Source organism: Muntiacus reevesi, chromosome 1 (genome assembly GCF_963930625.1).
Source record: "Muntiacus reevesi chromosome 1, mMunRee1.1, whole genome shotgun sequence".
Taxonomy (NCBI): domain Eukaryota; kingdom Metazoa; phylum Chordata; class Mammalia; order Artiodactyla; family Cervidae; genus Muntiacus; species Muntiacus reevesi.
In genome coordinates this window covers 63695421-63721989 of record NC_089249.1, presented here as the reverse complement: position 1 = coordinate 63721989, position 26569 = coordinate 63695421, and the positions used below count along the sequence as shown (strand labels likewise).

Here is a 26569-nt window from a genome sequence, read left to right as displayed (position 1 = left end):
TTTGATTGGTAGGTTCATCTGTTCTTGTAGACTTCTTTAAGAAGTTCAGGTAAACATATTGGATTTATACTTGGTTAATTCTCCTGTTCCTGTGAAATATCCTTCCAAATGGCAGTGTTAGTAATAACCAAGTTTGTTTCTTAAACGATATGTTGCTTTTTTTATTCAAGAGATGTTATAGGTAGATACACTAGAATATACAGATGGGTTTAAGTAGGTCTAAATAATATATGTGTAGATAAGTATGTGTGGTTCAATATCTGGATCTGTGCATTTGTTTTTGTATTTTAAATGCAACAAATAAATCTTTTGGGAGAAAACTTTATGTAAGTAAACATAACGAATACTGCCTTCAGAAATATGAAGAACCTTGCTTTATGAGATCTTAGCAGAAACTTTTCAAAAGAATGTATCAGAAAGATAAAAAACAGGTTCCAATTAAGGTGTGTCATCGCTTCCTTTTGGGATACATAGATTAAGACAAAAAAATAAATAGCTTAGTTTCAGTTCTTGGCACAACTCTGAAAAGTCATTTAGAGTTTTGGGTAACTCAAGAATTTTTAGGATTTCTAAGAACTTGAACTGATATCTAAGTGTGTATAGTGGATCCATATTATATCTTGAGCCTCAGTGCTAAGTGTGTATTACATTTCATGTGCTCCATAGATGGAGAGACACCTAGCCGTCTTGAACATGCCCTGCTGCTCATTACAAGGGCAGGTTCCCGCTGAAATCCGTGTAGCAGTGGACCTCCAAAGAGAATTCCTCACTCCTCTATAGGACCTGGCCTAAATCCCTACTCACCATTCTGGTGGGACCAGAGGACACCAGAGGACTCCCAAGTTTTGGGCCTACACTCTTAAGGTCTGCTTTCCATGCCAGTTTTCCTCAAGTATCATTTTATACAGTGGAGAGATGAGGCTAGGGGCACGGCAGGCAGGTAGAGTCATTGATACTTAGGAATTTTCAAGATAGACTCTGATTCAAATACCTCAGTTCCACCAAACACTGCCTCCAGCTCTAGCTCCATTTTGGGATCCTGAATGCAGTGCATCTTTTATAATTAGGTTCTTAAGAAATCATGAGTGCTTATTATCAGGCATCATTTAGAAAAATAACTGCTTCAGAGAGGAAAAAGGCAATTAGAAACCAGATAATTTCAGGCTTAGAATAAAGCTTATTTTTCCTTTAGAGATTTAAGTAATTCTTTCAGCTATAGGTGTTATCATTGTTCAAAACCAGATTTGGTAAGGCCCGCCTCTCTACCAGGCACAGATGCCAGTTTAGCATACATTCTTACCACCTTCATCACCCATTCCTGGGATCAGTCAGGCACACAGTTCCTCTAGCCCTTCTCCCATTGCCTGAAGGGATCAGCATGTTGCTGATCAGATTTCATGAAGTGACTTCTAAATGATTGCTCACTTTCACCACGTAAAAATGCCTATGTTTCATCATGTCTTTGACTTAAACCAAAAATTTCTCCAGTTTGAATAATGGTTTGGGAGTCAGACTTAGATGCTGTGGCCAACAGATTGGTTCAGCATTCAATTCTCATGGCTTAATAAAGGAAAAATACGTAGATTATTCTTGAAGTGTAGACTAATATTTAATCACATCAACTGGCATGGTAATTACTAAAAGCACAATATGAAAAGGCATATGGATTCATCATACTTTCATTTTAAAAAATATTTATCAAAACAGGACCAAGTTTTCTATTCATCAACCTGCTAGCATGTTTCCATTCTTTTAAATTTAATATCCCTTTACGGATTTCCTTCATTGATTGGTAACATACCATTCCTGAGAGTAGTCACCAGACATGACTGAGGGAAAAAGCTATTTTTGCTAGGGCCCTTTCCCCCACCTTTAAAAGTCAGTTGGGAACCACACGTTTACCTTTAAAGACACCAACAGTAATTACATTGTCATCCCATGAACAGACTTTTTTATTCAAGGGTATATTTCTCCACCAAACTGAGTGAGAATAAAGTGTAAATGAGTTTGAAATGTGACTTTTTAAAATGCTAGCAGATAATAAAACACCAGAGTCTACTGTCTTTATTATCAAAGTTTATTGTTAGAGTCAGTTCCTATCTACTGGGGAGTACAACTATGTCTCAATATGTGCTATAGTAACTCTAGGGTAATAGCCATTCTGCAAAATAGTTGTACTGGGGCTCTGTTAGGCATAGATCATAAGTCAGTGGAAGAATGAGCCCAGAAAACCCTGACAGTAGAGCCATTACTCTAGGAAGTTCCAGTGCTATGCAACCTGTAAGGCGTCATCTACCAGCTGACGATGAGGCTCAAGGAGGTGTTGGTGGGATGAAACAGAAGTTGAACCCATTTTCTACTCTCTTCTGCAAGACAACTATGGCTCCAATGCAGGAACCAAAAACCAGGTCTTACAAAATCCTTTAAGCTCCCAAAACAAGTAAAACAGGAAATAAAGAGGAAAGGGCCAGGAACCAGGATAGTGGAGGATAAATTAAGTGGAATTGGAGGGAATGAAAACTTCTGGAATGAAAAGTAGCTGGATTTAGATGCCATTTGAGATGATAAAGAATACAGTGCAGGTAAAAGCAAATGAGGAAACAATTCAAACTTTGAAAAGTATTCAGACACCAAAAGTTAAAGTTCCCCTCTTGGAGGAAAACTGGTTTTAAAAAATGAGGAAAGTGGGTCACTAACAGGAATGAGTACCTGAGTAGAAATAGGTGTTTCAGGATGCCAAGAATATTATAATATATAAATGAGCTGGGTCTATAGGAAGGAAAAGTGGTTATGGTAGCCTGTTATCCAGATCTGACATTGGAATGATGTTTCTAGCAATGGCTTTGTCTATGAGGTTCTGGCATATTTTTTTTGTAGCATAGGTAGCTTTGATGGAATGTTTTCATAACACTCAATTTATGTGGGAATGCAAATTACTATAGTGTAAAATTTCAAAGACCTCCCACCTATTTCTGCGGGATAGAAGATTAGAAGTCCTGAAACAGCTGTGGCTAAAGGCCTAAGCCCTCTTACCACCCTTGTGATGAAAATATTAAAGGAATGAACCAAACAGTATCAGGTGAGTCAGTGAGCACTGTACTATGTAGACAGCAGATAATTTATGGTGACTTCTGCAGGCAGCCTGAGAAACAGAAAAGCTTATGTACTAAATGCTACCCTATCATTAAATATAATAATAACAAAAAACAGGGCCATTAAATGAGACCCTAGAAAAGTCTAGCTGCCAACCAGATTGGGAAGATAAATAGCATAGTTTATTTTAATCTGTGTCTTCCATACTAACCTAGTTTGTCTGTAGAAAAGCCATCTGCTGGCACTAGGCCAGTATGTCTGAATTTTGTCATTATTAGCATCTCATTTTTCCAAAAAAGGAAATGTGTAAGTAGCAGGTGTACATAAACGACCATTTCTACAAAGCCTTCTCTGCCGTCTTGACCTGTGTGGGGACAGGTTCTGCTGATGAAGCATTTTTAGAGGCAGAAGAAAAAACATTAACTTGAGGTTTTCTCCAAAGAAAGAATACCAGTGGAGTTGGGCCCATATGAGTTTCTTGTTGGTGTTGAACAAATGGTCTCTTCTCTAGGAAATACATTTGTTCACACCTATTTACAGGTTCTGTAAATGTAATTTCTAAAACAAGAAGTAGAAGCAGTTTCTTTTCTAATCACGTCTCTGATGCAGTGAAGGGTCCTCCACTTTTCGGACTCCTCATGGTGTGGGATGGGGTTGGGCTCTATCCCAGGGCCGGATGCTCAGGCTGCTGTCCAGACCTGGGTTATTTCAAGCACCACGGCTTTTTCCTGCTTCTCCCTGTGCATTCAGGCTGCGAGGAATCTTCTTGAATATTTTCCTCCCCAACTGTTCCAAACACAGTTCTATTTGCTAGAAAACAGAACGTAAGTGTGAGTTAACCTTTGGATTTTAGACACCGTATAACTTCATGAACATAATTATTCCATTAGTCACATTTCCAAACAGATGAGAAGAGGCCATTTTATGCCTGCATGTCTCCTCTCAAATGTCTTGTTCACTGATAATCCTGTCTACTTCTATAACTTACTCAGCTCAAAACCAGGGCAACTATGCAGAGAACTGTGGCTGTCAAGATGAGCCAGAACTCATGGTTCTGATGGGATGTAAATGCACAGCCTGTGTCCACAGCTGTGCCCCAGCCTTGTTTTCTTCCTTTTGACAGTTTTTGATCCAGTCCTATGTGTAGCATAAACCTTAGAAAATTAAAAATACACAAAAATGTCATCTGCTTAAAATCCTTCAAGCTAGGCTTCAGCAGTACATGAACCAAGATCTTCCAGATTTACAAGCTGGGTTTCAAAGAGGCAGAGGAACCAGAGATCAAATTGCTAACATCTAATGGATCATGGAGAAAGCAAAGGAGTGCCAGAAAAACATCTACTTCTGCTCCATTGAGTACGCTAAAGTTTTTGACTGTGTAGATCACAACAAACTGGAAAATTCTTAAAGAGAGATGGGAATACCAGACTACCTTACCTGTCTACTGAGAAACCTGCATGCAAGTCAAGAAGCAACAGTTAGAACCGGTCATGCAATACCTGACTGGTTTCAAATTGGGAAAGGAGTACATCAAGGCTGTATATTTAACTTATATGCAGAGTGCATCATGTGAAATGCCAGGCTGGATGAATCACAAGTTGGAATCAAGATTGCCAGGAGAAATATCAACAATCTCATATATGCAGATAAAACCACTAATAGCAGAAAGTGAAGAGAAACTAAAGAGGCTCTTGATGACAGTGAAAGAGGAGAGTGAAAAAGCTGGCTTGAAACTCAACATTAAAAAGAACTAGGATCATGGCATTTGGTCTCATCACTTCATGGCAGATAGAAAGGGAAAAAGTAGAAACAGTGGCCACTTTTCATGGGCTCCAAAATCAGTGCAGACAGTGACTGCAGCCATGAAATTAAAAGACTCTTGTTTCTTGGAAGGAAAGCTGTGACAAACTTAGCATATTGAAAAGCAGAGACATCACTTTGCCGACAAAGGTCTGTAGAGTCAAAACTGTGATTTTTCCATTAGTCATGTATGGATGTGAGATGATAATTGTGCTCAGTTGTGTCCTGACTTTTTGTGACCCCATGGACTGCAGCCCACCAGGCTCTTCTGTCCATGGAATTTTCCAGGCAAGAATACTGGAGTGGGTTGCCATTTTCCTCCTCCAGGGGATCTTCCTGACCAGGGATCGAATCCACATCTCTTATGTCTCCTATTGGCAGGCAGATTCTTTACCACTGCACCACCCAAGAAGCTGCAGTCCAAGGGACTCTCAAGAGTCTACTCCAGCACCACAATTCAAAGGTGGCTGAGCAGTGAAGAACTGATGCTTTTGAACTGTTGTGTTAGAGAAGACTCTTGAGAGTCACTTGGACTGCAAGGAGATCAAACCAGCCAATCCTAAAGGAAATCAACCCTGAATATTCATTGGAAGGACTGTTGCTGAAGCTGAAGCTCCAATACTTTGGCCACCTGATTGGCAAAGAACTGATTTGGCCACCACTTTGGTGAAGAACTGACTCACTGGAAAAGGCTGATGCTGGGAAAGATTGAAAGCAGAAGGAGAAGAGGGCAGCAGAGGATGAGATGGTTGTGTAGCATTAGCGACTCAACGGACATGAATCAGGGCAAACTCTGGGAGAAAGTGGAGGACGGGAACCTGGAGCGCTGCAGTCCATGGGGTCACGAAAAGTCAGACACAACTTAGCTACTGAACAACAACAATGGGGTGGGAGAGGAAGGTAAATGTAAAAATTCACTATAACTCAAAGTTTGATATTCAGTGGATGCAGTATAATGGTTAACAGGCTGAATTCATAAAGGGAGGCTGAATTCATAGTAAGATTAGAGAACGGGGCGGGGGGGGGGAGCAATTTTGGTGATTTTGATTGTAAGAACTTCTAATTGGCTCTGTAATTCTGGGGATCTCAGAATAACACTGGGGATTAATGTTAGGAGTACAATTTGATTTGGGCTTCTCTTGTGGCTCAGCTGGTAAAGAATCTGCCTGCAGTGCAGGAGACCTGGGTTCGATCCCTGGGTTGGAAAGATCCTTTGGAGAAGGGAAAGGCTACCCACTCCAGTATTCTGGCCCGGAGAATTCCACGGACTGTATAGTCCATGGGGTCACTGCAAAGAGTTGGACACGAGTGATTTTCACTTTCACTTGACTTGGGGGCAGGGAAGGAGATTTAAATCACTCTTCAACTTACGCAGCGTGAATTGGGGGTGTCTGACAGGAGATTTCTCTTAGCATTTCATTTAGAGAAAGAAGCAAGTAGGATGGAAATACCTAATTATACCTTACAGGAAAGAAAAAATTATCAAGATACATTTAGGTCCTTTGTAAAAGGAGTGTTCTCTTCATATTAAACACTCTCTAGAGGAACAAATGAACAAATTAGGGAAATAAGAACAAGAAAGGAAAATGAAATGTGTTTGTTCTCTGTACACTGCCCACGGTAGGAGGTCACGTTCCTCTCTCGGGTGTGGGGGGAGAATCACTCTACTTGTTTGGTAGTCCTCCACTCCCAACTTCCTATTAAAGCTGTGGCCCTTCTATACTTAACTCTGAAAATTCCAGGCCTTATTGTCCTCAGACTTCACTTACTGGAGTCCTAGATAAGCATTCTGGTTTCTTTTTTGGAACAGAGTTTCAGTTTAAAAATATCACCCTTCAGGTGTCTGTGAAATTATCGTAATTGTTTATTCCATGTGAATGTAGTCATGAGAATAAGATGATGCTTTAAAACAGACTTTTGATGTCCCAGGGTAAAGCAAACATAAGCTATTTCTTTCATTGCCCATTGGGCTACTGCAGACTACCCCAGGACGGAAACTTGAGACCCAGGAGACACGGTTCGAAGGTGCACACGTCCTTACATCCCAGCCCTGCAGGCTAGCCAAGGTGAGCACAGTTGCTTCAAGTGAATCAGGTACACACGTTGGCTCTATATATTTAGCATGATTCATATGGGGAAGAAAAATTTTGGTTTTGCAGACAAAACTTGTTGTTAATGGAGTCATGTCAAACTATGCTCCTTCAGGATTAAATCATTTCAGCATTATGGCACTCAGATTAAATGTTCAGGCAGCTCACTCGTTGTTCACTTCATGCATTATACAAAATACCCATGAAAAAAACCAGGCACCAAAGTTTCATATGAAGGAGGAAATGCTGCTGGCCTGCTACCTGCAGCATTGCACTGTGGGTTCGAAGAGCTCTCAGAAACAAAGAATGGCAAGAGGAAAGGGTGTTCGTGAAACCCCACACGGCCCGCGGGAAGGCACCCAGCGCCCCCTCCGGGCTGCTTACCTCGCTTTCCCTCAGTGCCTCTCCGCCACGCTCTCCGTGTCACACTCCTTGGGCGGGTCCCCTCCGCCCGGCAACTCGCTCTCGATCTCCCACAGCACGTCATCCTCATCCTCCAGGTTGCTGGAGATGTGGCACTTCTTGAACCCTTGGACGATGGACTCGCTAGAGATGCTATTCCACGCCACCATGACCCACTCCAGAAAAAGGCCCAGCGGCGGCTTCTTGGCGTTCCCCGTGGGGCTCAGCGCCAGGTTCCCCGCCAGGAGCCAGTTGGAATACTGGGCCCGGACACTGTCATTCAGCGGTTTGTAGACCACCACATCCAACACCTGCAGCTGCGAGGTCAAGCCTCCCGGGATGATGACCATGTCGGTGTTCATGCTCTCCATGGAGCTCTTCACCGAGTCGGTGGCGTGGCCCCGGAAGCCGTTCAGGATCAGCAGCCCTCGCTGCTTGGGCACGGCGCCCGTCCTCCGCCTCCACACCACCTCCAGCCAGTCCTGCATCAGGTCCTCCGTCATCCAGCCATACCGGTGGCAGCGGATTTCCATGCCACTTGGGAACTTCCCGGGGGGGATGTACGTGCCCCTCAGAATGATATATGGAGGTAACTTCCTCCCATCAGCCAAGACACCAAGCATGGCTGTGATTTTCAGTTTCTCCCTCCCTGGCGTCTTGACCAAGACAGGCTTTTCCCCCTGGTTGTCCACAGTCACCCTCGAGGGCACCTCTAAGCAAATAGGCGTCTCGTCTGCATTTCCCATCTGAGCCACCTGGTAGTCGTGCGCCCTGCGCAGAGCCAGGACGCTGCGCTGGTAGGTAACGAGCTTCTCGGTCAGGTCTTCGGGCAGCTGCTGGGGTACGGGGACCTTGTGCCGCAGAGACAAGTCATACCTCCGCATCATTCTCCGACACCAACCCAAGCTAGCCTTGAACCCCTTCTCTGGAATGTTCATCTCCTGGGCGATCTCCAGGGCTTTCAGCTGCATGGCCTCCCTGGTGATGGGGTCCCCTTTGGCCTGCATGTATCGCACGTACTCGGCCACGCGCTGGTCCACCAGGGCGAAGCGCCCGTTCTTGGGGCCGCGGAAGGCACGCCGCATGGCGTGGGCGTTCTGCAGCTGCGGCTTCACCTTGCGCCAGTCGCGGACGTTTTTCTCCAGCACCCCAAACTGCTTGGCCGCCTGGCAGTTGTTGGTGCTCTCGGCGTACTCCACCACCATTAGCTTGAAACCTGCGTCGTAACTGCGGCGCATGCCCCGGCTGAACTGGAACTTGCCGGCCAGGTCGTCGGCCGAGAGGTCGTACCCGGGGAAGCCCATGGCCATGTAGAAGGGGTACCCCTCGCCCCACTCGGGCAGCTCTGTGATGTCCCGGGGCAGACGGAGGCCAAAGCCATCCAGGTGCTGAGGCTGGGGAAACTGCGCGGCTGCGTTCATCGGGCCCGCCCAATCTGGCGGCTTCAGGTCGGATTCTTCCTTTTCTGGAAGACAAACAGAGAGGGGTGAAGACAGTGCCCATGAGTACAATGATTTGGGGGTCATTCCTTGATTTGTTTTTGGTGAAAATACCGAGACTACCTCAATCTGAAGCTCACTAGAAGCAGTCACTTTAATAACAGATACTTCCAAAGTCCTCACCTCTTTGCCAATTCCCGTAGATTACCACATCTAATTCTCACAGTAACTGTTTCTTTACTCTGTCTTTGCAGATGAGTGTAGAAAAATTAAGTAACGCGTCAAGGTGGCAAAGCCAGGAAGTGACAAGGGCTGGAAACAACACAGGCACCATGCCTGAGTAATGCACTAACTGTGAGGGTCACGCTGGGTGGGAAGCCAGATACAACCCATTCTACACACAGTATTACAGAATTTGTATCATCATGAACCGAATCATATCCCTTAAACCAAGAAAATCTATAGCAATATCACACTTAGCAAAGTTAAGCTTAGAAGGCAGAAGTATGGTTTTTGCAAAGCCATGTCAGAACTGCGTTTCACTGTATGTTTCTATTTAGAAAGTGGTCACAGAAATTGAGTATTACTCAGGGATATTACCATATCTCACCAAAACTAAGAACCCATCGATTGCAAGATGCACCATTATATGCCATTAAGGGAAAAAAAAAGCCACTAGTGAAATTAACATGCCATTAGTTTTAAGTGTTAGTCACTCAGTTGTGTCCAACTCTGCGATGCCATGAACTGCAGCCCAGGTTCCTCTGTCCACGGAATTCTCCAGGCAAGAATACTGGAGTGGGTTGCCATTCCCTTTTCCAGGGAATCTTCCTGATCCAGGGATTGAACCTGGGTCTTCGGTATTGCATGCAGATTCTTAATTGTCTGAGCCACCAGGAAAGACCCATCAGTTTTAAGAAGCATTCTCAATTGCAGAGATGTTAAAGTGATGAGGGAAATACAGCTTTAGAATCAATGAAATATGGCATTTTAAACTATTACTTATAGAGAGAAGGTAAATAAAATCACTCTGGCTGTTGGGAAGCTGTGTTTATCCAACTCCTGCTCTCTAGCTATGTTCCTCGGTACAACTCTGTGTGTTTCTTTAGACGTATTTGCTCAAATGTGTACCACAGCTGCTATTGCTTTTTCTATCCAAGATGAAGTAGACAGGAAGTCAAGTAAATAACTCTGGATGCGTGCTTTGTCACGCTGTTTTCTTTCGTTTTCAGAAGCGTGTGGTATGCTACCAAGGCACTCAAGATGTGCACTGGACCAATACAAACTTCAATTTCATTCACCTGCATATGAGGTTGCATGTTGAGATTTATAACCCGCAGGTGACAGATGAAGAAATGGACAATCAGAGAGGTGGATGAAGCTGCCTAAGGTCACACAGCATGGGAAACAAGGAGATTTTGAAACTCCAAAGCCCATAGTCTTTCTGCCTCAGAACCTTGCCTTACTCTTAAATACCCCACAGAATGTACCTTAATGTAAAACTTAAAATCCATCTTCATAATTCTACCATTGGATGCCTTCTGCATTGGGTTAATCATAGTACCTGCAAAGGTTCCTCCTTGGAGCTGCCATTCGTCAGAATTCTGAGATTCCTCCTCCCTTTCCAACCGAGTGATCATGTCAGGCTTAGGGAATGGGAATTCTGTTTACAGGAAATAAAACAGGTTAACAGCTGTGTTACTGTCTTGGAGAATTGCCAAAATAAGTACTTTGTAATACTTAAGCAAACCTCCCCTCCACTCTCACCCCACTACAGTCTTCTCAGTATGGAGATTTATGAAAGGCAGTAGAGAAGGATTCAGGGATACTTGAGGAAAAAATATGATGGGAAATAGGTCTGTCCAAGGGAATTTATGGATCTCTGCTAATGAGGGCCCGTACTAGCAATGACAAAAAGGAACTGCATTTAGCAGAGAAGTGGGTGTATGCAGCCACTGATCTAATGAGCATTCCAGTACCTGCATGAGCCAAGTGGGAAAATCCCTCCAAATGGTTAGATTCTAATAATATCAGTGCTGGGAGGGAAGCAACAAGGATTCTTTGGGGATATGTCCCCAAGCTTCTGAGGCTGACAGGATAACAGCGAGGCCTGCCTTCTCTCCTAGGAATGTATAAAATACAGGCCCAGATCCACGGTGACATTTCTTAGATTATGTCTTATTTTTTTCTTTTTTTGATGAGTATGCCTGGGTTGAATGAGGATGGTTCTGAGAGCTGGCATGAGCTGCTGAGTAGGAGGACACAATATTTATATCCTGCCTAAGTCAAAAACAGGAAATTAAATGGGCATAGGCACTGAGGGGACAGAGTCCAGGTTCAGAAGAGAGGTATGTTGGATACACCTGAGAAGAGAGACATGGAAACAATTCTCTGGGCTCAGAGCTTCTAAGAGACAAAGGAAAACAAAGTTTTACCCAGAGACAGGACAGTTTCATAATTCATCCTCATGACCTCCCGGTAGAGAGCCTTTTGTTGCTCCGTCAAAACTTCCCACTCCTCATCGGAAAAATATATGGCCACCTCATCGAATAGGGCCGGCACCTGCAACAGTGAACAGGCTTTTCTCAATGACTAGTCGGCAGATGCAGACACAGTTCACACACCATTATCTCGCAAGGGCCGGCCTGGGCCCGGAGACACATCAGTGCTCACATGGCTCCAAGAAGCGAAATCTGGATGTCAGCAAGGTCCTCTGTGCCCTGCTGAGTGCTTGCCACACTCTCATTCACAGACAAGGAGAGCAGAACCTTGAGATGAAAACTCCCCACCATGGATCACCAGGTCGAGACTGGATCCTCACACGAAGCAGGGAGAGCTGATCACAGCTCAGTCCCCACCCAGAGCCAGAGTCGACCACATGAAGGAACACCCTGAGACAGTTCCCCTGCCAACACAGCCCTGCTGTCTCCCTCAGTCACAGAGCCTCAGACCACGCGGGTGCTGGGGGCTGCCTGGGCACTAGTCTCCATTTCCAGAGCACTAGCCCCAGTGTATGCCTCAGAACCCAAAGCCTCTCAGCAAGGAGCCGTAAGAGAAGGGCCCTCATCAGGCCTTTTCCAATCCACAAGAGGATGAGGAGGAAGAGAGAAGGGCTAATCAGAGCTTCAATTTTCGTAATGAGATGCTAGAGCAAACTGGTTTGCTTTGATGCCTAGACCCACAGCAGAAAGCCCTAAAGACAGCTCCACTCCCCTCTCCCGTACCTCCCCGACACTACAGGCCAGTGGGAAGGGGTGCTCACGTGGCCGAGTGCAGCCAAGCCACCCAGACCAACCTCCTCTTGTTCAGCTCTTTCCTTTCTTTTTACTATGTGTCATCTTTCAGTCATTAAAAATCCTATTCCAAAGCTCATCATAGTGGTAAGGCATCACTGGGCTGCCGCATTCAGAGCTATTTCCCCTGGTGCAGTCTAGGGCCTGGGGGGATTATGATGATGTTTTGCATCAGCTTAGAAAAGTTCAGTGTCTGCACAGCCTGCAGCTTCTTCAGGTGTCTGGCCATCAGTCACTTAGACCGCCTGGCCTTTCCGCCTTATCCACAAAGCTCACCCACCACACCTCACAGCCCCTTCCACATAGGGAGAATTTCCTGAGAAAGGCCCTGTAACTGCTTCATTTATCCTCCCCCCTCCCACCCCCGCAACCCCATTTAATCCAGGAGGAAACTGGCTCAGAGCAGCCTTGTTTCTGGTCTAAAATCACATAGCCAATAAACAGTAGGGTTGAGGCTGGGACCTGGGATGTCTGACTTCACGGCTCCGGCCCTTACACAGGGCAGAATGGCCTCCCTGGCACCCAACTTGCATGGTCTCACTTCCACCCCCACACACTCAGTGGAACTTAGCTCCTGCAGTTCCTTGAACAAACCATTCCCCACCCCTCCAAAGACCAGGAGGTCTCCATACATGCTGCTTCAGAAGTCTTCCCCATTCTTGGCCTGGCTGACACCCACCCACCTTCCAAGATTCAGCCCAGATATCCTGTTCTCTGGGCAAGCTGGCCTCACCCTGGGTTGTGTCCCTTGTAAAGCCCTGGGCTCAAGGCTCTGGGGCACCTATCACACTGCAGGATCCTCTTGGTTTTCCTGTCTGCCTCTTTCACTAGAGTGTCAGTTCACTGAAGGCAGAACCTGGGCTTATTTTGTTTTCTTCCCCTAAGCCTAGGACACTTCCTGTAGAAAGTAATCCCTTGAAAGTGTGTTTTTGAGTCAAAGATTTAAGTGTATATACTCTCTGGACTTCGCTTCTCTTGTTCTACCTGGAATAATTTCAAATAATCATTACAATTTATCTGTCACAAAACTGAGCCTACTCTTTGGAGTAAGAATGGACAAAATGCCTAGAGTAAAATACCAGGAGGTATAACGGATTGGTCTCTGGGCTCTGCTCAGATTTCATCAATCTGGAAAGCCAGGCAGCTAGGAATTTTCCACCCCACCCCATCCCACTTCCCAGGTTTTTTAACAACTCTCCTTTGGCCTTTTCTCTCCCTAGGAAATTTCAGATCTAGGCTACACCTATTTATAGTCCCTTTCCCTCTGCTGATAAAACAGGACACAGGGCTGTCTGTGCCTGTCATTTCAGAAGGGCGATCCCTATCGACACTCACAGAAGGTAACAAGTGTCCAGTCTGGTAAAATACAGCAGACCTGGAGTGGTGTGAAGGCACCCGGAGGCTGGGGCTGGATTCGTCTCCTCCCATTTCCGACTGAGCCGCACAGGGTCCTCAGACGAGCCCCATGATGCTTCAGAGGCACACAGTGTCGTGTGGCTTAGCAATTCTCCTCACAGCAACCTTCTGTGAGAACTGAGCCAGCCTTCAGCCAGGCCCTGCTGTGCAGGCCTCCCCTCTCTCTACAGAGGCCTTTTATCTGGCCAAGCCCAGCAGAAGGTAAACAGGGCCAGCCCTGGGCCAAACTCAGAAGTCAGGCAGCCAGCGTCCAACCCCTAGACACCCACCCTTGCTTGGCCTCACAGGTAGGGGCCCTCGATCCCTGCCCTCCTCCCTTCCCAGAAGGTCAAGGATTCATCAGATAGGTGCTCTTCCTTTAGCCTGTGTGCGCTGCCTCGCTCGGCCCCAAGAGCCGGCCTTCTAGCATTTATCGAACCATCCGAGAGTACTTACATGCTGCCCAGGCATGCTGACGATGCTGTGTGACCACTCAGCAGACAGTGGGGCTCTTGGGGCAGAGGCCTGGGACCAGTGCACCAATACAGCGCCTGCTGTATGCCAGGCACTGTGTAGGGCACTCCTTCTTGTACTCCTATTGAATCCTTTAGATACACAAGGATATGGGGATGACTACCCCAGTTTTATGGGTGAGCAAACGGGTGATCTCGCCCAAGGTCACAGAGTTAGCAAGTCTGACTCTCATGGCCACGCTTTCTCAGCAGGTCACTTAGGCCCCTGCCTCGTGGCAATAGCAAACCCCAGGGTCCCTTAAGAAAGATGAACCAAGGACTTCTTCCTCAGAGCTACTAAGGAAAGAGCTCAGACTCCAGGGCACAGCATGTACTCCCAGGTGGCTGGCTTGAGCCTGGACCTGCCCTGCTTCTCTCAACCGTCTCCTCCATTCCCTGACACACGCTGCAGGCTCCAGCGGCAAGAGCTGTCGCTAAACTTCTTCCCCAGTGCCTGTGCTCCCGGCTTCCTAGATAGCAAGATCCTCCCTTCCCTTGGCTGGTTCCACCTCTGCCTAAGACTTGGTTCACAGTACATCTTCCCTTTTCTTTACCTGAAATTGTATTTCTACTCCAATTCTCCCATGCAATATTACCTTTATAGCATGGTTCTTAAGATTGAAAGATTTTATTGATCACCCTAACACAACCTGCAGCCAAAACACATATGTAAGAGACAGACTTGATTGCTTTCCTCTCCTAGTTTAATGCCCTGCAGGATTTTTTTCACTCAGCACTGCCGACACTTCTGGCCAGATCATTCTCTGTTTCAGGGGCTGTCCTGGGCATCGCAGAAGTACGGCAGCATCCAGGGCCTCTGCCCAGGAGATGCCAGTAGGCTCTCCCACTTCCCAAGTTCCACCACAAGTCATGATAACCAGAAATGCCTTCCCCTATATGTACCTGGGAGGGGGCAAAACTACCTACTACTCAAGACCAGGTCCTTGCCTGCTTTCTCCAGGAGCTCTCCGGCCTGTAGAAGAGACTGTCCAGACCTGACATCCACCACAGAATTCCAAATACTGTGCAATTAATCAGATTTACTTTCCTGTCTCCCTCATAAAACAAGTATTAATAATTCCACGAGACTAAGGATCTTGTCTTAGTAACACCCAGCACTGTGCTGAGTAGCTGCAGACGGATGGCAGATTGCTTGGATGCCACACATGCCAGTCCCCCTCCTCCAGCTCCACTGGTTGCTTCCTTTCCCAGCCAAGCATGGGCTTCACCTTGCTCCTCTCTGTGTTGTCCCAACACACTCTAATGTTTGCTTCTACTGCACCTGTTCTGCATGCTTCTCCATTCTGTCTAAATGTTCTTGGTTGGCCGGTATAGCCTCAAAGCACTGAGTTCTTGCTCAGGGCTAGATGGAATGACTCCTGCGCTCTAAAATCTCCCCAGCTGCAGGGATTAGAACTGAGGAGGACAGAAGCAGTCCAGCTTCAACAGCTAGACTGGTAAACCCACAGCCTGGAGTCGTATTGTTTTGTTTTTTTTTTCAAATGGAGTATAACATACATACAACAAAATCCACTACTTTTAAGGTTCCAGCTCAAGAGGCGTTTTTAAGAACAGCAGTCAGTATACATGTGTATCCCAGGGGTAAAGCAGATAACCCTGCTGCACCTTATGCAGTGGGAGGGGAGTAGGACGAGATAGTTTGCAAAGACCATGATTCTATGAATACATATCTCTCATTGGAAAAAAGCATACTATGTATACTGATGACATTCATAAACAGTGGAAAACTAAGCAGAGAAAAGGAATGTCATTTGGTGTTTATTTAAAATGTTTACCATGCATGCTGAGTTATCATGAAGTCCAGTAAGTACTGTAAATAATGTACACAACTGTAACTATAAATACATGTTGCATTTATACTTAAATTTTAATTCTATCACACTACAATGTTTGGATATGCTCCCTGCTCACTGCTGCCTACTATCCCAATCCCTCCACCCAGGGCCAGCTGGAAATGCAGTTCTCTCCTGTGTCAAGTACTGTAAGAGGTGTTCACACAGAACCAACTGGCCTCATCCCATAAAGCTCTCCTCACATCAGCTCAGTGCCCAAGACTTAAATGGTTTAAGTGGTTCCCTTCAATCAGCAGTAGGTGACAAAGACTTTGTCCTCACCCCAAAATGGTCAGGCTCCTCTGAGCCCTCTTCTCCACTAGGCCTCCACCCTGGACACATACACACCTGATATGGTCCGCAGCCTGCACAGCCCAGTTTCAGCAAGAATTCCACTAAGGCAGTTTAGAAAGAATCCCCTACTGTTGATGGCTCCTCTTAGTAATTTTTCATTCACTGAGCCCTATGCCCTGTTCCCTGGCTGTAAATCCCCACTTGTCTTTACTGTTGAACTCTCTCCTGTTCTCTTCGCTCTCCTATTGTGACAGTCTTGAAGCCTATCTCAGCAGTTCTGAATATTAATATATTCCTTAGTATATTCCTTATTATCTAAACAAGTGCCAGAATAACTTTTCTTTTACACATGGGTCAGCAGACATTAAGTTGATATCTACAAGGTGCCTGGCATTGAGCAGGATATAGGGAATCCATGGGTACAGGAGAGAGACAGAGCCGTGGCCCTGTGGACTTCCAGTCCTGATGGTGATACGTTATGTGCCTAAAGAGACTGTTGCCATAACCAGCTTCTCCATCCTTCGCTGTGCCTTTTAAAGCCACAGAACTGTTTTCTCAGGAATGCAAACACACCGGACTGGGCTAAGCTAGGCTATTTTTACTTCCTGTGGCTGCCTGAGGAACAGACTTATTACAAACCTGGCTCCTAGGCCTGCCCCTCACAGCTGTGTGAGACCCCACAACTTCTTACTTACCCATCCACCCTCTGAGCAGATTCGGACTTTTTGCATATCTGTGGGACCATCCTCCAGTTCCCGGCTCTGAATCTCTTCTTCTTCTTCCTCTTCTTTCAGGGTCAAATTGAGAGGGCAGGCTGTGGATGCCATCTCTGCAAGCAAGATTCAGTTCAGAAAAATCAGGTGCTAGTGTGAACTCTTCAAAGCCTGTGAAGGGGGCAGCTCAGGTTACACAAACCTTTTTAGCTCCAGGACAGTTCAGGGGAACAAGAGCAAGGGAAGAGCCAGGTCTGGGGAGGAAGGGCTTCAAGGAAAGCACCAGGAAGCTGGAAGGTGACATTTAGCTCTGCAAAGAAGAGGGTTGCAGGCAGTCAGCATACCTGGCCGTCTTCAAATATTTAAAAAAACTGGAAGAGAGACCAGACTGGTTCTGTAGAGACTTAAGGGCATAACAGGTTGGTGGGTAAACATTCCAGGAAGTTTTAAGAATGCATCAAAAGGCAGAACTTTCTCACAGCCAGTGCCACCCAAACATGGAATCAGCAGCAGGTGTGTTGGCTTCCTGTCAATGAAGGCATTTGAACTCATAGTGCACTCGCTCAACTGGGTTGTTCCTACAGGGCCAGTTCAGTGTCAGGAGGTTGGTTGGTCCAGAAGACCTGGATTTTCCAGAGTCAAAGGTTTTGTCCATCAGCCAGGTCAGAAAATAGAGTCATTCTGCCTTAAGTGACTTTCCAAGCCCAGGACCCTTAGTGAAGAGAAATGCTTGGATACCAAAGAAGATGCAGAAATCACCAGGGTCTGGGGCCCACCCCCACCGGTAAAACTCGTTGCCTCTGGACCGCAGATTCTCTCTTCTGCAAATTCTCTTTCGCCCAGCTCCTGGGCCAGTACAAAGGCTCCTGCCCTCTAGGGGCGCGGGCAACTCCTAGGTGTGGAGTGAGTGTGCATCTTGTGGGCCTCATCCTCCCAGGCTTCCAAAGAAAAGATCCTTCCGGAGTTCAAAGTCCGCTTCTTCGGTATTTTCAAAAAGGACGGGCAAACGCAGCAAGATACGTCTGGGGCGGGTGAAACAGGCTTCAGATCCCTGGAGCTGCGGCCAGAACTTGGCCAAGGCCTCCCCGGCCGGCTCCCGGGAGGTGGAGGCGCCGCCCCACCGCAAAGGTGCGGTTCAAGAGGTCCCCGCCGCCGCCGCCCACCCGCTCGGCGCCCCGCCCGCCGCCGCTGCCGCGCCCCCGGGGCGCGCTAGGGTTTCTCCAGCCATCTTGTCCCATTTCCCTTTCTCCGCGGCCCCGCGCCGGGAGCGCTCCGCCGCCTGCCTGCCCGCGCCCGGCCCGGTCCGCCTCCCCGCCTGGCCCGCTCCCGGCCCCAGCGCACCTGCCGAGCGGCCGGGGCCGGCGCCGCCTGCCTCCCCCGGCGGGCCCGCAACAAAGGCGGCGGCGGCGGTGGTAGCAGCTGCAGCGTCGGCGCCCCCGCCCCCGCCGCGGCCCAGCGGCCCGGGGCCCGAGGGAGGGGCCGCGCTGCCCCCGCCCCGCCCGCCCGTGCGCACTCACCGCCGGGCCGAGCGCCAGGGCGCGGGCCGGGGCCGCGGTGCAGACGCCGAGGGCTGCGTCCCGGCTGTCACAGCGCCATCCTTCCCGTCTCTCTGGCTTCCCGTGCGCGCGGCCCCTCGGGAGAGAGGGGAGAGGACACGTGGTGGGAGGAGGGAGGGTCCGGCCGGGAGCTGAGAGTGTTGGGAGGCGAGGGGAGGAGCGCGGCTGATGTCAGCGGGCCTCGGCGGCGCCGGGGGACGGCGTCCGCGCCAGCTCCCGACCCTCCTCCTGGCGTGGCTTCCGGCTGGCTGGTGAGCGCCCTGCGCTCCTCGAGGCTGAGCTCCTGACCCACTGGCAGGCTAGCCTCGCCTGCCCCCGAGCCTTGCACTCTGCCCTCTCTACTCCCCTGGTGCAGTTTCCAGTGCACCGTGTGTGATCTCGGCATAGAAGAGGCAGGAAGAGCCCGTATTTACATTTGAAGTGAATGTAGCCTGGGTGCACACGTTCGTGCGCTTATTTGCATGAACCACTGCTTTGCGCCTAGTTAAATGAGTACTCCGGGGACTCGGGGCGTGCTTCAAGGAATGTGTTATGAAGAATGACCAGCAAGGGCATGAGGGAGAGTGAGGGGGTGTTGGATTTTGGGGGAAGCCTGCATATGCACATTCTGGCAGGCATGTCAGAACTTATTGTTATGGTTTAGTCGCTGAGTAGTGACCTACTCTGTAGGACCCAATGGACTACAGCATCCCAGGCTTCCCTGTCCTTCACCATCTCCTAGAGTATGCTCAAACTCAGGTCCATTGAATTGTTGGTGCTATCCGAACATCTCATCCTCTGTCTTCTTCTCCTGTCTTCAATCTTTCCCAGCATCAGGGTCCGTTCCACGGAGTGGTCTATTCTCATCAGGTGGCCAAAGCATTGGAGCTTCAGCATCAGTACTTCCAATTGATTATTCAGGGTTGATTTCCTTTAGGATTGTCTGGTTTGATCACCCTGCTGTCCAAGGGACCCTCAAGACAACACCACAGTTTGAAAGCATATATTCTTTGGTGCTCAGCCTTCTTTATGGTCCTACTCTCACGTCCATACTTGACTCCGGGATAAACCATAGCTTTGACTATATGAATCTTTGTCAGCAAAGTGATGTCTCTGCTTTTCAATATGGTGTCTCGGTTGGTCAAAGCTTTTCTTCCAAGGAGCAAGTGTCTTAATTTCACGGCTGCAGCCACCGTCTGCAGCGATTTTGGAGCCCAGGAAATAAAATCTATCACTGTTTCCATTTTTACCCTGTCAATTTGCCCTGAAGTGATGGGACCGGATACCGTGATCTTAGTTTTGAATGTTGAGTTTTAAGCCAGACTTTTCATTCTCCTCTTTCATGTTAATCAAGAGGCTCTTTAGTTCTTTGCTTTCTGCCATTAGATTGTTGTCATCTGCATATCCAAGGTTATTGATATTTCTCCCAGCAGTCTTGATTCCAGCTTGAGCATCATCCAGCCCAGCATTTCTCATGATGTACTCTGCATGTAAGTTAAATAAGCAGGGTGACAGTATACAGTCTTGATGTACTCCTTTCCCAATTTGGAACCAGTCTGTTGTTTCATGTCCAGTTCTAACTGTTACTTCTTGACCTGCATACAGATTTCTCAGGAGGCAGGTCAGGTGGTCTGGTATTCCCATCTCTTTAAGAATTTTCCACAGATTGTTGTGATCCACACAGTCAAAGGCTTTAGCATAGTCAACGAAGAATAAATAGATGTTTTTCTGGAATTCCCTTGCTTTCTCTATGATCCAACACATATTGGCAATTTGCTCTCTGGTTCCCCTGCCGTTTCTAAATCCAGCTTGTACATCTGTAAGTTCTCAGTTCATGTACTGTTGAAGCCTAGCTTGAAGGATTTTCAGCATTACCTTGATAGCATGTGAAATGGATGTAATTGTGTGGTAGTTTAAACATTCTTTAACATTGCCCTTCTTTGGGATTGGACTGAAAACTGACCTTTTCCAGTCCTGTGGACAATGCTGAGTTTTCCAAATTTGCTGGCATATTGAGTGCAGTACTTTCACAGAATCATCTTTTAGGATTTGAAATGGCTCAGTTGGAGTTCCACCACCTCCATTAGCTTTGGTCATAGTAATGCTTCCCAAGACCCACTTGACTTCACACTCTAGGATGCCTGGCTTTAGGTGAGTGATCACACCATTGTGGTTACCTGAGTCATTAAGACGTTTTTTGTATAGTTCTTCTGTGTATTCTTGCCACCTATTCTTAATCTATTTGCTTCTGTTAGGTTCATACTCTTTCTGTCCTTTATTGTACCCATATTTGCATGAAATGTTCCCTTGATATCTCTAATTTTCTTGGAGAGATCTCTAGTCTTTCCCATTCTATTGTTTTCCCCTATTTTTTTTTTTTTTTTTTTTTTTGGTATTGATCACTGAGGAAGGCTTTCTTATCTCTCCTTGCTATTCTTTGGGACTCTGCATTCAGATGGGTATGTCTTTCCCTTTCTCCTTTGCCTTTTTCATCTCTTCTTTTCTCAGCTATTTGTAAGGCCTCCTCAGACAACCATTTTGCCTTTTGCATTTCTTTTCTTGGGGGATGTTTTTGGTCACCATTTCTTGTACAATGTTACTAACCTTCCTCCATAGTTCTTCAGGCACTCTATCAGATCTAATCCCTTCAATCTATGTATCACTTCTACTGTATAATCATAAGGGATTTGATTTAAGTCATACACGAATGGCCTTAAAAGCCTTCTGCCCCTATCTAGTCAGCTGTGTGCTGGAACTAAAGACAGCTGTTCCACACCCAGGGGGTTATTCTGAGCCCTTGATGGGACCACTGTGACCCACAAGATGGCAGAGTAGAAGGACATGCACTCATCTTTTCCTGTGAGAACTTCAAAATTATAACTCACTGCTGAACGACCATCCACAGCAGAATGTTGGGTCCCACCAAAAAATGATACCCCACATCCAAGGGCAAAGAAGAAGCCCCAGCAAGATGGTAGGAGGGGTGTAATTGCATTTAGAATCAAATCCCATACTCGCCAGAGATGCTTGGAGGGCTCAAACAGAATCTTGTGTGCCCAGGACCCAGAGACCCCACAGAGACTGACCAGACCTGCCTTTGAGTGTCTGAGTGTCTCTTGCAGAGGTGCGGGCCAGCAGTGGTGGGCCACAGGGGCAGGGGCTCTGGGTGCAGCAGACCTGGGTCACACGGCATGTGGCATAAGCCCTCTTGGAGGAGGTTGCAAGTAACCCCACCATAGAGTTGCTGAGCGGATGACCCACATAGTGCAGAACAGTTATACAGAATAAATTCTCACACTGTTAAGAAAGTTCTAGGACCCACAACAGGTTTCCCAACCTGGGGATCTGGCAAAGGGGCTGAGAACCCCCAAGCAATTTGACTTTGGAGGCCAGTGGGATTTGATTACAGAACTTACACAGGACTGGGGAAACAGACTCTTGGAGGGGACAAACCAAACCTTGTGTGCACCAGGACCCAGGAGAAAGGAGCAGTGACCCCGCAAGAGACTGGCCCAGACTTGCCCGTGAGTGTCCAGGAGTCTCTGGTGGAGGCGTGGGTAGACACTGGTCTGCCCCTGGTCAGGGGCACTGAATACAACAGTGCATGCACAAGACCTTTTGAAGGAGGTCCCCATGATCTTCATTGCCTCCACCATAGTTTGGTCTCGGGTCAAACAACAGGGAAGAAACACAGCCCAGTCCATCAACAGAAAATTGGATTATGGATTTCCTGAGCATGGCCCCGCCTATCAGAACAAGACCCAGATTTCCCCACAGTCAGTCTCTCCCATCAGAAAGCTTCCATAAGCCTCTTATCTGTATCCCTCAGAGGACAGACAGTCACAGAAAATGAATCAAACTGATCACATGGACCACAGTTTTGTCTAACTCAATAAAACTATGAGTCATGCTGTGTAGGGCTGCCCAAGACAGATGGGTCATGGTTCTGACAAAACGTGGTCCACTGGAGAAGGGAATGGCAAACCACTTCAGTATTTTTGACTTGAGAATCCCATGAACAGTATGAAAAGGCAAAAAGATAGGACACTGAAAGATGAACTCCCCAGGTCGGTAGGTGCCCAATATGGTACTGGAGTAGAGTAGAAAAATAACTCCAGAAAGAATGAAGAGACAGAGCCAAATTGAAAACGGCGCAGAGTTGTGGATGTGATGGGTGATGAAAATAGTCTGATGCTATAAAGAACAATGTTGCATAGGAACTTGGAATGTTAGGTCTATGAACCAAGGTAAATTGGAAGTAGTCAAACAGGAGATGGTAAGAGTGAACATCGACATTCTAGGTATCAGTGAACTAAAATGGAGGGAATAAGCAAATTTAATTCAGATGACCATTATATCTACTACTGTGGGCAAGAATCCCTTAGGAGAAATAGAGAAGCCCTCATAGTCAAAAAAAGAGTCTGAAATGCAGTATCTGGATGCAGTTTCAAAAATGACAGAATGATCTCTGTTCGTTTCCAAGGCAAACCATTCAATATCACACTAATCCAAGTCCATGCCCCAATGACTAACACTGAAGAAGCTGAAGCTAAATGGTTCTATGAAGACCTATAAGACCTCCAGGGACTAACATGCCAAAAAGATGTCCTTTTCATCATAGGGGACTGGAATGCAAAAGTAGGAAGTCAAGAGATAACTGGAGTAATAGGCAAATTTGGCCTTGGAGTACAGAATGAAGCAGGGAAAAGACCAAGAGAACGCAAAGGTCATAGCAAACACCCTCTTCCAACAACACAAGAGAAGACTCTACACATGGACATCACCAGATGGTCAACACCAAAATCAGGTTGATTATATTCTTTGCAGCCAAAGATGGAGAAGCTCTATACAATCAGCAAAAACAAAACTGGGAACTGACTGTGGCTCAGATCATGAATTCCTTATTGCCAAATTTAGATTTAAATTGAAGAAATAGGGAAAACTACTAGACCATTCGGGTATGACCTAAATCAAATCCCTTAAAATTATACAGTGGAAGTGAGAAATAGATTCAAGAAATTAGATCTGACAGAGTTCTGGAAGAACTATGAACAGAGGTTTGTGACATTGTAGAGGAGGCAGTAATCAAGACCATCCCCAAGAAAAAGAAATGCAAAAAGACAAAATGGTTGTATGAGAAGGAGGCCCTACAAATACCTGAGAAAAGGAGAGAAGCTAAAGGCAAAGGAGAAAAGGAAAGATATATCCATTTGAATGCAGAGTTCCAAAGAATAGCAAGGAGAGATAAGGAAGCCTTCCTCAGTGATCAGTGCAAAGAAATAGAGAAAAACAATAGAATGGAAAAGACTAGAGATCTCAAGGGCATATTTCATGCAAAGATGGGCACAATAAAGGACAGAGATGGTATGGACCTAACAGAAGCAGAAGATTCTAAGAAGTGGCAAGAATACACAGAAGAACTATACCAAAAAAGATCTTCATGACCCAGATAACCATGATGATGTGATCACTCACCTAGAGCCAGACATCCTGGAATGCAAAGTCAAGTGGGCCTTAGGAAACATCACTGCAAACAAAGCTAGTGGATGTGATGGAATTCCAGTTGAGCCATTTCATATCTTAAAAGATGATGCTGTGAAAGTACTGCAGTCAATGTGCCAGCAAATTTGGAAAACTCAGCAGTGTCCACAGGACTGCAAAAGGTCAAAAATTTTCATTCCAATCCCAAAGAAAGGCAATGCCAAAGAATGCTCAAACTACTGCACAATTGCACTTATCTCACATGCTAGCAAAGAAATGCTCAAAATTCTACAAGCCAGGTTTCAAGAGTGCATGAACCATGAGCTTCCAGGTGTTCAAGCTGGATTTAGAAAAGGCAGAGGAACCAGAGAGCAAATGGCCAACATCCCTTGGATCATTGAAAAAGCAAGAGAGTTCCAGAAAAACATCTACTTTGGCTTTATTGTGTATGCCAAAGCCTTTGACTGTGTGGATCACCACAAATTGTGGAAAATTGTTAAAGATATGGGAATACCAGACCACCTGGCCTTCCTCTTGAGAAACATGTATACAGGTCAAGAAGCAGCAGTTAGAACCAGACATGGAACAATGGACTGGTTCCAAATTGGGAAAGGAGTACATCAAGACTGTATACTGTCACCCTGCTTATTTAACTTATATGCAGAGTACATCAGGCAAAATGCTGGGTTGGGTGAAACACAAGCTGGAATCAGGATTGCTGGGAGAAGTATCAATAACTTCGGATATGCAGATGACACCACTCTATTGGCAGAAAGCAAAGAACTAAAGAGCCTCTTGATTAACGTGAAAGAGGAGAGTGAAAAGTCTGGCTTAAAACTCAGCATTCAAAAAACTAAGATCATGGCATCTGGTCCCATTATTTCATGGCAAATAGATGGGGAAACAATGGTAACAGTGTCAGACTTTATATTCTTGGGCTCCAAAATCAGTGCAGATGGTGACTGTAGCCATGAAATTAAAGGATGCTTCCTCCTTGGAAGAAATGCTATGACCAACCTAGACAGTATATCAAAAAGCAGAGACATTACTTTGCCAACAAAGGTCAAAGCTATGGTTTTTCCAGTAGTCATGTATGGATGTGAGAGTTGGACTATAAAGAAAGCTGAGTGTGGAGGAATTGATGTTTTTGAACTGTGGTGTTGGAGGAGACTCTTGAGAGCCCCTTGGACTGCAAGGAGATCAAACCAGTCAATCCTAAACGAAATCAGTCCTAAGTAAGGACTGATGCTGAAGCTGAAACTCCAATACTTTGGCCATCTGATGCAAAGAACTGACTTATTGGAAAAGACTCTGATGCTGAGAAAGATTGAAGGTAGGAGGAGAAGGGGACGACAGAGGATGAGATGGTTAGATGGTATCACCGACTCGATGGACATGAGTTTGAACAAACTCCGGGAGTTGCTGATTGACAGGGAGGCCTGGCGTGCTGCAGTCCATGGGGTTGCAAACTATCGGACATGACTGAGCAACAAATTGAACTGACTGAATGGCCTAGTGGTTTTTAGAGCTTAGTATGTAATATATTAATACATGTTGAAAGATCTTCCTGATTTTTGTAGTTGTTGCTGGTTAAATCCCAAATATGTAATGCTACCGATGAAGTAACGTTTTATAAGAATCTTCTCCAAAATGTTCAAAGAATTTGCATATAGCTCTGTGGATGATACAACAAAAGTGGGCAGTGAAGCCCTGAAGCCCATCTCATTCCAGAAAAAAAGATCTGAGGTTTGAGTTTTTGTTGGTATCTCAAAGAAGAAATTGTTCTGACACTGTTTAAAGTGAAATAGTAGGATTTTATTTGGGATTACTGACATAGTTGGCAATATTATTGCAATTGAGATGAGTTTTCTGGCTCAATACAGCAAAAACAAGTTGGGGGATCATCGCTTACACTGAGTGAGGGGGTCAGTGGATGGAATACTAAGAGGAGACATGAAGGGTAGAGGGATTCTCGCTGATGGCAGTCAATGGGTTGATTGATATATAAAATAAGGGATTCTCTCTAACCTGACTTAGCAGAATTCTTGCTACAACAGGGCTTGGCGGTCTTGGGACCAGAATAAGTGTGTGTATGTGTCCAAGGTAGAGAAGAGGGTTCAGAGGAGCTTGACTCAAATTTGGTGAAGGAGATGGTTTTGTCACTTTTCAGACTGTCCTTTAGACATGAGTTGCCGGCAGGGAAAGATTTCTCCAAGTTTTTGTCACCATTCCTGTATATACGTGTGACTTTGACTTCTGTCTGCCATGGAGAGGCTACAGTGGAACAGTGTATCAGTCAATATATGAAATATAGTATGACAGTTGTGTCTTTGAAGAGCAATTGTGGCAGACAACCCAAGACCAGAGAAGTCTAGTCAAAGGAGAACATTTGATTCACATATTGGAAAAGATATCAGGATTTTTTGTTTTTACAAAATATTCTTTTTGTATATAAATTTAACATATTTTAGGGTAAGAGTGACATTTTAGCTCACACTGACTGACATTCTGCCCTTAAGTTTTCTGAGAAAATGGCTGGTTCAAATGAAATGGTGAAGAGGGAATCAGGAAGGAGAAGAATACTAGGGACACTGTTGGTAACTCACCTTTTTACAAAAAAAGTATTAAGACAGAGTATGAGATAACCAAAGAGGAATATTATGCTAGGA

The 26569-nt window shown here is 46.0% G+C and overlaps 1 protein-coding gene across 5 annotated transcripts; it reads right to left on the bottom strand.

The window, feature by feature from the left end:
* Positions 1-1215: 1215 nt before the first annotated feature.
* Positions 1216-18549, bottom strand: POGK (pogo transposable element derived with KRAB domain). Of its 5 annotated transcripts, XM_065946152.1 has the most exons (7): positions 18226-18332; positions 17087-17194; positions 16867-17000; positions 11260-11386; positions 10389-10487; positions 7368-8850; positions 1216-3903 (listed from the first exon to the last, which is right to left on the bottom strand). In XM_065946152.1, exons 3-6 carry the CDS (start codon positions 16996-16998, stop codon positions 7379-7381), a joined length of 1830 nt encoding a protein of 609 aa, XP_065802224.1. In that variant the 5' UTR covers positions 16999-17000; positions 17087-17194; positions 18226-18332; the 3' UTR covers positions 1216-3903; positions 7368-7378. The 5 variants fall into 5 exon arrangements, with proteins under 5 accessions (XP_065802224.1, XP_065802218.1, XP_065802221.1 ...); XM_065946146.1 differs by lacking the exons at positions 17087-17194; positions 18226-18332 and adding an exon at positions 18402-18549; XM_065946149.1 differs by lacking the exon at positions 17087-17194 and having other exon boundaries at positions 18226-18356.
* Positions 18550-26569: the final 8020 nt, after the last annotated feature.